The sequence below is a fragment of the Neovison vison genome, chromosome 1, assembly GCF_020171115.1.
Source record: "Neovison vison isolate M4711 chromosome 1, ASM_NN_V1, whole genome shotgun sequence".
NCBI lineage: Eukaryota > Metazoa > Chordata > Mammalia > Carnivora > Mustelidae > Neogale > Neogale vison.
In genome coordinates this window covers 6887373-6902463 of record NC_058091.1, presented here as the reverse complement: position 1 = coordinate 6902463, position 15091 = coordinate 6887373, and the positions used below count along the sequence as shown (strand labels likewise).

At 38.3% G+C, this 15091-nt stretch overlaps 1 protein-coding gene across 2 annotated transcripts in view; it reads right to left on the bottom strand.

Moving 5' to 3' along the window:
- The window catches only part of PRKN (parkin RBR E3 ubiquitin protein ligase), a 1310068-nt gene that overhangs the window by 171250 nt on the left and 1123727 nt on the right, over window positions 1-15091 (bottom strand). For both annotated transcript variants that reach the window (XM_044242625.1, XM_044242633.1), the window contains exon 9: window positions 7335-7484. In XM_044242625.1, coding sequence (XP_044098560.1) covers window positions 7335-7484 — 150 coding nt within the window. The remainder of the gene's footprint in view (window positions 1-7334; window positions 7485-15091) is intronic.

Here is a 15091-nt window from a genome sequence, read left to right as displayed (position 1 = left end):
TGTTTGTACCTGAGACACAGGAAATTTCTGTTTGCAAAAGTGACTCTTTGAATGATATTCTAGTCTTTCTCTAGACTGATGCTATCTGTTAGAACTTTCTGGGGTGATGATGATACCAGGCTCTATCTGCATAGGCTAGTCCAGCAGCAGGAAGCCACGCGTGGCTGTTGATCACTTGAAATGTGGCTAATGTGACTGAGGAAACAAATGTTAAATTTTATTCAATTTTAATTTAAATAGCCATTTTTGGCTAGTGGCTACCAGACTGGACAGCAGAGCCCTAGACTGAGGTGAAAGCAAAATCAAAAGAAATGCATAGAAACTATATTATCTTTAGGAGAAGTCTGTTTTCTAGAATGTTCTGAACTCTCCAGTAGCTGCTAGAGCTAAAGAAGGCTTCTCCATTCTATTTGCCACAAAATTGATTTCCTAATGTTATTCGATGAGATGGAGCTTACCACTTTGAAAGAGTATAATTATTCCAGATTTCCCTTTATTTTAACAACAACAACAAAAAAAGCTGAAGACACATGGAGTGGTCAATGCTCTGTGTTTGATTAGAAAATATGCATTTCTATTTCAAACAAAAGAATACTTTCTAGGAAGATTTGCCAATTGATAAATGTTTTTCAGAGGAATGATATGGAGAACTTGTTTATACATTTGTGAACAATTTCTTTAATTAAAATAAATACTCTCCTAAACTTTCTATCTTTGCAGTCCAAGCTGTCTCTCACAGAGAAAGTCTAGCAATACTTGTTTCCAATCTGCACATAAGCCAATCTTAGAGTTTAAATTAGATTTTTGGACACATGTCAAATAAACATGGAATGCATATTTTCGACATTTCATAACATTAACTTTCTTTTAAAAAGTACTTTTCGATAAAGAACATCTTGTATATAAAAGAATAATATGTCAACAGGATATGATTCCATTCTCCACGGGCCAGGTGGTTGAGGCAAGCGAGGTATGATCACAGCTGGCACTTCATGGTTATAAACTCACATTTAGGTACAAAGAAAAATACCTGGCCTTTCTGGTGTCTCCTTGAAAGCATCACAATATAAACCATGTATATTTGGAGTCTAGATTTTACTGTCTAGACTTCTTTTTAAAAACGGAGACCACAATATAGTTTTCAAAATTCTTCACATAATTTAATTAAATTAGGTATTTTTATAAAATTAAACTATCTTTAAAGAATAGGAAAAGAAACCATTTTATTTTTCCTTTTATTGTTAAATATCAACCATCTGCTTGCTTTTTATTTCTGGGCTCCATGTATTGAAAAGAAGATGCCACGTCTATTAATTAAGTTGTTTTTATTATGTTAACTATATCATATTTAAAGGGTCGATCCAAAAAGAAAATCTAGTAAGTGTAAATATCTATGACCCCAACACGGGAGCAACCATGACCTACTTGACCAAGTAGGTCAACCGTTAACCAAAATAAAGAATCATACTGACAATAATACATTAATAGTAGGAGACCTCAACACCCCACCCTCAGCAATGAATCATCAAAGCAGATTAACAAAGAAACAAGAGCTTTGAATGACACACTGGACCAGATGAACTTTGTAGGTATATACAGAACATTCCACCCTAAAACAACAGAATACTCATCCTTCTCAGGTGCACACAGAACTTTCTTCAGAATAGAACACACACTGGGTCATAAATCAGGTCTCGACTGATAGCAAAAGACTGAGATTATTACTTGCATGTTATCAGACCATGAAATTGAACTCAATCACAGGAAAAAAGCCTGGAAGGAATTCAAACACTCAGAAGTTAAAGAGCATCCTGCTAAAGAATGATTGGGTCAAGCAGGAAATTAAAGAAGAACTTAAACAATTCAGGGAAACCAATGAGAATGAAAACACACTGGTCCAAAATCTATGGGATACTGCAAAAGTGGTCCTAAGGGGGAAATACAGAGCCATCCAAGCCTCTCTCAAAAAAGATAATTCCCAAAAGCACAAGCTAAACTTACATCTAATGGAGATGGAGAGAAAAAAACAAATAAAACCTAAACCAAGTAGGAGAAGAGAAAAAATGAAGATTAGAGCAGAGATCGGTGAAACAGAAACCAGAAAAACAGTAGAACAGATCAATGAAACTAGAAGCTGGTTCTCTGAAAGAATTAGTAAGATCGATAAACCTCTGAAGTGGCGGGGGGGTGGGGTGGGAGGTCGGGGTACCAGGTGGTGGGTACTATAGAGGGCACGGATTGCATGGAGCACTGGGTGTGGTGAAAAAATAATGAATACTGTTATGCTGAAAATAAATAAAAAATAAATTTAAAAAAACCAAAAAAACAAAACAAACAAACAAACAAAAAACCACCTCTGACCCAGACTCATCCAAAAGAGAAGAGAAAGGACCCAAATTAATAAAATCATTAACGAAAGGGGAGAGATCATGGCTAACACCATGGAAATAGAAACAATTATTAGAAATTATTATCAGCAACTATATGACAAGAAATTAACTTAGGTTTTTTAACTCAACATCTGATCTTTGAGTGGAAGACTAGGTATCTCCATTTACTTTCATTGACTCTTTTCCTATGTAAGAACTGAAAATGAGGCTTGAATCCTGACCTAAGTAAAATCCACTACTGTCAGAGAGTAGTTCAAAATCACTACTTTCAACAAAAATTTCTTTGCACATACCAGCTCGGACCCCACACTTGCACAGATCTAGATTTTGATTTGATGAAGCCCTTTGATTGATTTGATGAAGTCCTACAATCTTTGAGCCCTCTTCAAAGAAAATGTACAAAGACAACTAAAAAAAAACAAGAGGCCTGTACAAGAAGGGAGCCCAAGATGAATGCTTCATTCGCACCTTGAGAGAGCTGCCTCAGCAACACGGCGCTCTCTCTTAAAGGAAGGAGTGCCTACCACGTGCCTAAAGAAATTCTATCTTATTTCCTTAACAAATGGTCAGTAATATGATCTTTTTAAAATCTTTTTTTCCCCCAGTTGTCATCTTATCCCTGGATTTCTAATTTAAAACAGAAAACTCATCTAATTCCTAGTATTATCCTAGATAAGAAATTCTCTCTCAGACATACAATATCCCAAAACAACCCCAAATAAGATATGATGTGTTATTTATGGAAAACTCACAAGGTTTGATTGCCTTAGCTTTCTGTATTCCCAGGTCAGTGAGTATTAATGTATTCCATATTTTGTTGCTGTTTTCCAGTATTAAACATGTCAACATTTTACACTGGAGTCATAAAAGTTAGTGAGATAGTTCTGATGAATAGCAATAAGCCAGAGTAAAGAATAATGCATAATATGAATTCCTTAGGAAATCAATTAATATTTTTATAAGCAGTAGTAAAAATATGATCAAGGGTTAGCAGAGAGTGAGGTCAGCCTATTTGATCCCCAAATATATTCTTTTTTGAGTTCCATCTATCAATGTAAAAATATTCTGTGCTGTGTCAAAACTGAAATCTCAGTGCCCCTAAGACTAAGACATTTTATATTTCAGGACGTACAAAATTCTAGTTTGGCTGCATAGCCTTTGACAGGGTACATAAACTGTGATTCTTCAAGTACTTCCTGGTTCCTAATTGACTTTTTTGTGGATCCCTGAACTTAGTCTATTTTGTTCTGAATTATGTATTTTCTGTGCAAGAAAAACACTGTATATTGTGAATTTCTTGATGAGGTTCTTGGAAGCAACTCTAATGCCAGGGTAAATAATGATTAATATTTGAAAATAAAAGTGCTAGTATATTCGTATTACTTCTACATAGTTTTCATCCCTCTGTCCGTCCGCCCATCCATCCATTTAATGAATGTTGAACTCCAAATACATGAATTTATTGAGGACAATAATATCAAGATTAAGGATGGGAATATAAAGATTAAGGATGGGAATATAAAGGCATGAGACAAGTGTAACTCTTCAACTTGAATTTTGGTATATGGGACTTAAGCTCAAACAATTCTTTATAATGGTAATAAATTTGCTGGAACCATCACACATCTATCAGGCCTTTCTGAGATGGACTGACATTATTATCACTTAAATAGAAATCCTTGTCCGTATGTATTAGCTAATGTGCACTTCTCTCCAGGTTACAGTTAAGTGTAGGGATACAGTAGAGCGAAGAATCAGGTAATCTGATTTTCTGATGGACGGCACTACATGTTTGAATAAGAGAGTCATAAATACTAACCAAAGCACCTATTCTAAGAAGCCAAAGATAATCAAAATACTGAAATCTGTTTCTTTAGATGCAAACCACATACAACAGGAATCATGGGTGTATGAAGGACCATCTAGGCGTGTCGCAGTGGGCTAACTGACAGGAAGACAACATGTGTAGCTATGGCTCAGCTCTGAGAATGGGTGTCCATGGGCACATTACAATGTACTTCTAAGGCCTGGTTTGATAACATCAAGCATTTCTTGGTTACCTAGAAAATAAGAGTTGCGCTTTTTGAATCTGTTGGTAGTTGAGAAAAAATTAGCACAGGTAGACTCATAGATATCTTACTTTAAACCTGTAAACTACAACCTAGGAAGCACGGGGGATAGTAAGGTCTAGAGTGTTTTCACATCTGAGACTCTATGATTCTTCCATAGCTTTGTTGTCAGTGACTTTCCTTGAATACCGTGTAGGGTGAGGTGCTTACTACTTCCCGAGGCAGCCCATTTTACTGTTGGTTGTCCACGGTGTAAGGGCAAATATTAAGCAGAGATTCATCATTCTTGAACTTCTACTTATTGGGTCCTGTTCTCTCTGAACAACATGAACTAATCATGATTTCTACCACACAATGACTTTCCATTACCACCCTTGAATCCAGAAAAGATTGGCAGCTTATGAGAATGAACAAATCATGGCAGAACTATATACATCAGAAAAAGGGGAAGAGAAAAAAGGAAAAGAAAGCTTCCAAATCTGTTATAATAACAGTCCACTTATATGCGACGGCTAATACACAAATGTGGCTCTCGGTTACTAACCAGTCTCAGAGGGACACTTTATTACTTGCACAATTTACAGTGCCCTCAAGGACAATATTCCTCAGAATGAGTACAAGTGCTCCCGTTGCAAAGGTCAGCATGGAAGAGCCACCATGTTATCTCATAGAAAAGTCCATTGGGATGTTCTGAACCGCAAGCATCAAATTTCCTGTATAATGACCGCAATGAAAATGAATGATAGTCTGTCAAGGGACTATGTGGGAGAAGCAATTCTTTGAATGGCTAAAATAGTGACGCCTAGATACATAACTCCCTGCTGTAGATCTGGCTTGATCATATGAATGAGCCATTTTGGAAATGAATCTTCCAGCCCCAGTCAAGCCTTCAGATAACTGAAGCAACCCTGCTCGACTGTGGCGTCATGAGACCCTGAGTCAGGGCCAGAGCTACCCAGTTAAGATACTTATTGACTCCTGATGCCCACTCTGTGGGATAATGTTTAATGAACTAAATGGTTAAAATTTGGGTTGATTTGTTATGCAGTAATAGAGATGTAATATACAAACTGACAAGCCTACCCCCCCAAAAAACAAAACCGGATAAATTAAAATAAAATAAAACCCATCACTTTGAATTTCAAAAGGACAAAAAAACATCTGGAAGACTGGTCTCCTCATTTAGGTAAGGTTTACCCCCAAACTCTTTAACCCTAAGGTATAAAAGCAATTCAATTCACTCCCAAACTAATTTTCCATGATTTGAAGCTTAAATGTGTACGTAACTTACTTACAATGTCACATTGAATGAGAAAAAGGAAGACACAGCTGTTCAAAACTTTAAATTACATAAAACCCTCAAACTTCTTTAAAGCCAGGTACACAACGGAATGCAGAAGATGGGACAAAGAAACTCTTCTCCTCACAGAGAAAGTTAAGACCTTAAACTCCAACTTTTGAGAATGGAACAACAGTTGGCAATTAGCAGGCAGAAGCATACAATTTAGTCATTAGTTAGAAACTGTTGTAACTCCTTTTAAAAGAAAGCATTCCGCAGCATGCTGGTCTCCCAGCATTTGGCAGCTGGCTTAGGCCACACACAATTGGTGCAGATTACACGGTACGTGATGAAGATCTGGCTAGAAAGTGTAGGTTGACTTCTGTGATTCCTAAAGCTAGCACACGTGACTTGTTCCCATTCTAATGCCATCATGATTATTAATCCAGAGGCATTTTTCTCTGAGTAGGCATCACAGTATCTCATGGCTTTTCCACATCTACTTCCTCTACTTTATGGCTCAACCCAGGGCTTTGCAACCCCACAGATGGCTTTACTGAGGACAACAGATACCAACTTCTGCAAAGGTGACTTAGAGCTCTCAGCCTAAAATTAGGCCCCGGCAATAAGCCTCTGCCAACAGCACTCTTTCTACAAAGCTCCTCATGAAGTTGCAATTTTAAAAGAAATGTTTTCCCATCAAAATTCAATAGCATTTTATAGGCACATATACCTTCTTCCTTTTCTGGCCTGCATGGAATCTCCTATCAGGATTATTAGCCATTTGTCACTTCAAGCTATAATTTAGCAAAACTTTTTGTGTTTGAATTATGCTTCCCTCACACCTCCCCTGTCAGCTTGCAGCCATAGATTCATTCAAGAAACCATCTGGGTCATACTGGTTGACCTCGTAGAACAAACATTTTCCGTGTTTCTTATTCTGCTTCCCTAAGAGGCACCATTAGTTTTGCTCCTCTCTATGTAAAATGATTTTTATGACACAATAACATTTCAAGTTTTCCATATTAATCTTCATTTTATTTCTTGAAATACTTAGGCAAACAATTCCACTAAGACATCACTGATGGGAAATTCCTTTTCTCCTTTACTCTGTCTCCTTAAAGCCAACTCTAAAAAAGTAATAAATGTTTTCTCTGAATCAGCTGAGCACTGGAAAAAAAATGTTTTAAAGTCTGGCCTGGTAATCCACAATGTCTTAGAGAAAACATGGTGACAAACAATGAAAGCAGAAACTCTTAGTAGGACCTTCTCCTCCCCATCAATGAATATATATGTGCATATCTGGGATCCTGTATCAGAATTTAAAAGTCTATTTTCTTTTCTTTTTTAAGGATGTTATTTTTCAGTAATCTCTATACCCAATGTGGGGGTCAGACATACAACTGTGAGGTCAAGAGTTGCGTACTCTTCTGACAGAGCTAGCCAGGCACCCCTAAAGGTCTGTTTTGTTAAACATCAGTTTGAAGATGTCTGAGTGCAAAGGGAAAATGACAATAAAACAAATATATCATCATTGCCAATTTGCTAAAAGGAAACACAGAAACAATGACACCCAGAGGTGTAGGTGGTACTTACCCCACAGCCCAGACTGCTGCCCCCTTCACAAGTGACCTTCCTCATGCCCGGCTCTGGAAGCAACCCTGCTCCGCAGCCAGGGCTAGGGCACAGCACCCCCCCCATCTGAAGCACACACTCTTCAGCGCCATATTGCTGGTACCGGTTGTACTGTTCAAAAAACAAAAAACAAAAAACAAAAACAACATGAGTTTTTAAAATTCCTAAATACTAAGATGGGCTGTTTTAGCCAAAATGTTAATGGTTGGTGGTGTGTTGATTTTCTTGTTCACGTGTTTTGGTAAAGAAAGGGGGTGGGTGGGTGGATGAGGTATGATCCAACATAAAGAAAGCCTTCCCAACTTCCCAACATCGGCAAAACAGATAACTCTGCATTTTTAGGAAACTCCCTCCCCACCCCCAAAGTTTGTTCTTTTAATATTACTACCATCAACTGCATTTAGTAGTCTTAATTCACACAAATTTTAGGAAATACAGCTATATTTTAAGTTATGGACACAAAACGCATCATTATCAAGCTCATCAAGTAGTAATTTTCATGCCTCTCTTCAGGAGTCTATGGGCTTTTTAAAAACCATTTTGCAAATAGGTCCTGATATTCCATCCTGTGCTAACTGTGGGCAGCCCAAATGATATCTAAGCATATCTGAGCAGTACTGAGCACATTCAGCTTGAAGAAGAAGGGATTCTTTCCCTTTCATTATTATTCTCTTACTTACAGCATGTTTCTTTTATCCCTGAGTTTATCACACCGTTGCGTGGCTCAACACCCTCCCTGGTTTCCCCGGTCTGCAAAATAGAACTAGACAGGGCAGTGTCTAGGGTCTTCCTGCTGCAGCCCTGTTACTGTTCTCCTCGTGTTATCTGATCATATTTGCTTCTGAACTCAGATCAAGTCAAGTGAATTTGCTCAACTGTGAATTATTTTATGCAACATTCGGTGTCCATCTAGTCTGTATGTGTCAGACCCTACTGTGGGCGCTGGGGATACAGCAGTGAACAAAACAGACACCTCTGCTCTCGTCCCCATGCCTCTAACAATAAATGCTGAAAGGTTATATTTCAGTGGAAGGAGAATAAAAAACAGAGAAGAAGCAGAGTTTGGAGACAATGGGGACTAAAATTTTGAAGAGGTGATTAGGGGATACGGGATGCCTTATGAAGAGGGTACATGGAAGCAAACATCCAAGAGAGATTAGAAAAGCAAACCATGTGGCTACCTGCGGGAATGGGCTTTCAGGTCAAGGACAGAGCAGCACCAAGAAGTAGAAGCCAGAATGCACTTGGTGCTCTGAGGTACAGCAGAGGCCAGTGTGGCTGAGTGACAGCAGACAGGGAAACAGCAGAAGATGTGTCAGAGAGTTCTTGGGGGTCTGGGCTGTGTAGGTCCCTGAAGGCCACTAGGAGAAGTCTGGCTGCTATTCTGAGAGATATGGGAACCACGGGAGACTTTGGAGCTGTGGGGTGACATCATTTGACTAATCTTTTAAAGACAGCCATCTGGCTGAAATATTCAGAATTGACTCTCACCGGCAAGGATGGAATGAGGAAGCAGAGGAGCAGCAGGAGGTTTTCAGCAACCCACATGAGAGACGGTGACGGCCTGAACCAGAAAGCGAGCGGTGTGTGTGTGTGTGTGTGTGTGTGTGTGTGCGGGGGGGTCAGCTGGATCTATTTTGAAGGCAGAAATGGCAAATGTTTTTAGGCAAATTGGATACACGGCATGAGAAAAAAAAGCATGAATGTAATGTTTTTGTCTGAGAAGACAGAAGGACAGACAGACAGACAGACACACATACACAGAGAACGTAAAAGACAGAGAATGAACTACAGAGACATGGGAAGACATAAGAAAAAATGGGTGTGTCTGCATATGTGTGAGTGTGCATGCACACGTGTGTGTGTAGGTTGGGAGTTGGGAAAAGGAGTTGTGATTTCTACTGTGCTCATCTGCAGTTTGACAAACTGCTACATGGTAAGATGCTGTGCAGCTAACTGAATATGAGTTTGGAGTTTAGGAGAAAGAGTGGGTTGGAGATACAAATTTTGAAATCATATGTGCATGGAAGGCTGGGAGGAAAAGGGTTAGCATCAGACCTCCCATGCATTTTCTCATTACTCTGGCCCCAGGAAAGAAAGAAAGATGGCTTGGTCAAATCCTTTTGCAAACATGCTAATGGCGCATCCATACAATGGCATTTACCAGAAAAGACTTCTTAACTATGGGATACATTAAGCAGGAAATGCTTCCATGGTGAGTGATTCCTCGAGTGATGAATGATGAGACAGTTTATATAATTGAGAGATTTCATGTTAATGATCATTTGGTGAACTTCTGAGACCTCATTTATTAAGTCTGGCCTAGAGTACACACCGTAAGATGCTGAGAAATGACCCAGGACCATGCTAAACGACCCGCCCTTCTCTGTGCTTTGTGTGTGCCTCATTATTACCTGCATCCTTGAAGTTATTAGTAAAGCTTGACACAAGGCTACATCTATGATTCCTGTGAGTCTGATTTGACAATCCAACTCTGTGTTATCTCAGTAGTCATGAGACTGGCTGAGACTATCTAACCTTTGTAGGGGAGAAGAGAAGGAGCCAGAAAAGGGGACTGAGAAGAAGCAGCTTATGAGGCAGGTGGAAAATGAAAAGGATGTGGGTGTCTTTGAAGCCAAGGGAACAAAATTCTTCAAGGAGAGTGCCATGATATGTTTCAAGAGGTGCACAGAAGACAATTACTGAAAATTGGTTGGGGTTGGAAATGCAGATATCACTGTGATCTTGACAAGAGCCATTTCAGGGGAGTCATGGAGCCAGAAACCTTAGTGGAGTCAAATGGAGTAAAGACAGAATTGGAGGAAAGGAATTTTAAGAGCTGAGAATGGGTCCTTCTTCCTGTAGGAGTCTGGCTGAAAAGGAGAACAGAAGCATGGGCTAGCAGCTGAAGGGGGGCAGTAGGACTAAAAGGATTTTTTGAAATTGGAAAAATGATAAGCTTGTATGTTGAAGGGAATGATGGGAAGAGAGGAGAGAATTGATGATGTCATCTAGGAAACAAGCTCTCTCTTTGGGTAGGTGGAGGAGTGGGATCCCAAGGGTGAGTAGAATGGTTGGCGTGAAGAGGGAAAGCTGCCATCCTTAGCAAAGGAAGGAAGGCAGAGTATCTGGCCCCGGTTCAGAGAGGCAAAGGAAGTGTTGGTGGAAAATTGAGAAGAGAAGAAACGTGTCAATGATCAGGGGAGAGGAAATGGAAGGAGGGAGCTAGCATTATTGCAACCCGTTTGTAGGCAGAGATTATGAACTGAAAGAAAACTAGTCAGTTGAATTTTATGTTTTTCTCTAACACCTGACTGCAAAATACAGAGTAGGCAGGAAATTGGATTTAAGCCACGTGGGAATTTGGTCAGACTTACATAAGAGACCAAGACACTCTTTAGTCCCTTCCAACACCTATGTGCATCCCTTCATGCAGCTGTGAATGAACTCAATAAATATGTATCAAGCCCCTCTGAGGTGCTCAGCTCGGTGCTGTACCACTGGACTGTTCAACCTTCATGCCTTGGCCTATCCAAAATGGGTACAAAGTTTTAGTTTTCAAGATGAGTAAGTTCTGGAGATCTAACGTACAAAATGGTAATATAGTGAATAATATAATATACTTGAAATTTGCTAAGAAAGTAGGTATTTCAGAACTACAAGGCTTTTACTTAACATTTGCTATTTCACATCTGCATCTCCCTTCTTCTACATTGCTTCTTAAGAATACAGAGGATGATGGAAGAAAAAATATTCCATACTAGCTCATTTGCTTTTTCTCACACATATACAAAGATATTAGAATAACACTATCGATATCATTATGAATATGATTGCTAAAAACCTTATATATTTTCACATGCTATACCATTTCTTCTGTCAAATTTTTCTAATAACTAGACTGTATATATATTGTTGAAACATATGGCCATTCTATATTATGCTTTTTTTTTTTCTTAATTTTCATGTTATCTTGGGTCTAAACACACACACACACACACACACACACACACACACCCCTCATGTTCACCACCAGTCCTTGTGTTAATGTCTCTCCACTAATTTTGGTTGTCAGAAGTGCATTCTCCAGTAAATTCCTCAGAAGGAGTGTATGGGGAAAATACTCACTGAGGTCTTACATATGGGTGACAATTCCCTTGGGGCCTTTATTCTTGAAAATATGTTTGGCTGGATATAAAGTTATGGGCTCACAATTTTCTTCCCTTGAGCACCTTTATTGTCTCATTCCATGTGCTTCTGGTGTAAGGAGTTATGGACAAGCCTGATGACAATCTGTTCTCTTTTTTTCCCTTTACAAATTGAATTGATAATCTTTTTATCCAGATGCCCAAAGGATTTTTTTTTTCTTTAGAAACTATAGTTTTGTTAGAATATATCTTGATGCTGGTCATTATTTGGTCAATGTCCATGATTTAAGGAAGCTGTTTTGAATTTAATTTTCAGCATTTGCTCTATTTCCTTGCTTCAATGTGTTTCTTACAGGATTTCCAGTATACATATATTGGATCTTCTTTACTCACCTTCTCCATCTGTCAACTTCTCTGGAATCTGTCATCTCACTTTATTTTCATGTTTTAGAAGTTTCTTCTTTTTCACTTCCTATTTCTCTTAAGACAATATATGTTATTTATTTTTATTTGTATAATTTCTTAATCATGTTGTACCTTTTGAAATGGTTACTCTAGTTCCCACCCGATGGACAGTTTTCTTGTGTCTCAGGATGTCATTCTGTTTTCCATTCTCTGTAGCCTCTTCACAACTTTGTATGGGATTTAACCTTACTTCTTCTTGTTTCACAGTTATACATGAAATCCATTCCCCTGCAACTTTAGAAACAAGTAGGATCCAGCATAGCTCTTGGTGGCTCTAGAACTTCCTTTTCTGGTGTGTGGAGCTCCTTTCTATGATCCCCAAGCTCTGCTGCCTCACTTTTAACTGGATTTCCTCTTTCCTGATCCCCTTTTCTATTCCAAGCACGTTTCTGCCTTGACTCGAAAGAGATCTTTTTTTTTTTTGGTTGTAGGATGAATTAATGAAATCTAACTCCTATGAGCACCAATTAATTAAATACTTCCAACAAAATAATCAATGGCAATGGGAATTAATAACAGTGATGGAGGATGGATTTCTATTTTAAATAAATGGCTCCCAAGCAATTGGCTATTTTCTGTTTTAACGAAATATCCCCTATCTATTTAATTTAGTGAAGCTTTTTTACTACTATGAGGATAGCTATTATCTACAAAGAAGTTAACCTATGGACAAAGTCCAATAACACTTTAGAAATTCCTGCTGACTGCATTCATAGTGGCCTCAGATACTGACAAAATGTGGAATTATGTTCTTCTTTCCATTTATTAGCTAAGGAACTTATAAAAAATGACTTTATTATAGTCATTCTATTTGCAATTCACTCAAGAGAATGTGAGCATGCAATTTCTTTTCTAAAGGAAGACAAATATTTTAACTTATATACGTGGTAATTTCCGATAATTAAAAAGTACACATATCTGAAATAAAACCAATGCTTATTGAGTGCATTACTTTTTTTTCCTTAACCATGAAATTTATAAGAACAAACATTTGACCTGAAGACAGTAATGAGTTAGTATTCACAGAAAGCTTCATACCCTAAGGAAAGAAATTAGACATGTAATTATCTGTAAGTCATTAGAGATACTTATTTGATTCCCTTCAAGATAGGGCCCACATTTCCATGGATTCCTTTTAGCCACTTACTGGCATGATGTTAAAAATACGTTGAAAGAACCCAACTATATATTTCCTAGAGAGTTGTAACAAATCAGCACTAAGTAGAGCAGAATATCTATATTCATCTAAGTGCGAAATACACTCAATTAGTAAAGTGATAAATGCGCCCCAATCAGGGAAAGTGAGCAGATTCTGATCTGTTCATACTACTTGTATCATATTTAAAGGCTTTCTTCACTTGTCAATAATGGAGAGCATTCTATGAACAGAACTGAAGGAATGTGATTAATTTGTAATGTGTATTAAGTCTGTGTAGAATCTACTCTCAGGTGAGCTCAAAAGAAACAAATTCTCTAAAAATCCCTGATTTATTGTTTGTCTTTGGATTCACAGTGAGTGACTGTGTGCGCACCTGTGTATGTGTAGACATATTCATCCTAACCTGCAACCAAAGCTGTTTAAGCTATTAAAACTAGTTTGTCAATTTATAGATATATTTTTATAAAATGGATAATCCACAGATGACTGAGATAATTTAGAGTCACAACATGATGTTCACAAACATTTTTGAAATAAATATTAATATTAACAAAAGGCATACTACTTTGCCCCTAAGGAAAAAAATTTTGAACATTTCTTGTATTTCATCAGATTATAGTGAAAATGCATTCCATTAGTATGACCTATCTAGGTAAAAATCTCAACTCATTGCTATGGCTTATGTTTTATTTATTTGAAGAGTAAATTACTCAGTCTTTGTGTGTATGCTCATGGATTCTCCTAAGAATGGAATTTTTTTTTTTAAAGTACAAAGTTCATAGAAGTTTCCATAAACTGATATTTTAGGAATATGAATAATGAATCATGGGAGAGTACAATCAAGGAGAGGTTGTATTTTGGTGGTCTGTGGGTAGGTAGAAGAGTTGAGTTGGGTGGAATATTGTTCTGTAATGAATCAAGAGTCACAGGTTCAAATCCCACATGGGCCAGCTAGCTTCCTCTTTCTTCCTCTGGCTCAGCTGGCCATTGACTGCTTGCTAAAGACTCGTGGTCACTCGAGGGGTCGGGCTGGGAAGGATCTGCACCTGACTATCCTGCACCACTGGAAAACCACCCGAAAGACCTGTGTGGGAAGACACAGACCTCTTCGTCGTGATACTGGACTTGCATGCTTTCCTAAGAAAATAAAGCAAAAAGGAACCCGAATTTTAAAAACCGCAGAAAATCTGAAGAAAGGAATACTAGGCAAATCTAAAATCTGAGAAAACTGGCAAATGTTCTGTCAAAATGAGTCACAGCTTGTCAGCAGTCCAGGAGATCTGTGGCAGCTTTTCAAATTCTCTGAGCAGGGAAGGAGGCTGTTTTTGTTCTGCTGTGGAATTTTCCAGAGCGTCCTTTTGGGGGCACTCAGGTATAGCTACAAAACAACCCCTATACAGGCTGGAGCCTGTCTTGCTTTCTGCTCCCTAAATTCTGGCTTCTGTGAAGTCTTAGCCACAAGCACCCAGGGGTTCCCTCCCTGGATCCTCTCTCTGAAACCCGCGTGGAGGAGAGAAAACCCCATCAGAAATACCATTCGCTGAACTACTACTCTGTGCCAAGCGACTGGGCCAACACTTTGCCTGTGCAGTTCATTCTCTGTCTACTCTGGAGACTAAAAGAAGAGGCCACTGAGTTACACAGAAGTTCAGTCCTTTGCTGACCTTCACACAGGCAGGACAACCCCAATTCCAAATCAGAAATCAGGGCTATGGCTCCAAAGAACACCCTTTCCCAATACCAAGCTGTGTCCACTTTTTTCTCTTTTTCCCTTTTTATTAAAAAACAACAACAACAACAAAAATCAAAACCAAACAAACAAACAAAAAAAAACCCCTTTTTTTTCCAGCTCACTCTCATTCATCTTTTAGAAAATAAAGAAAAACAGTTTATTATAGAATTTCCTCTTTGGATAAAAAAATCTCAAATAACTTTATAGAGAAGCA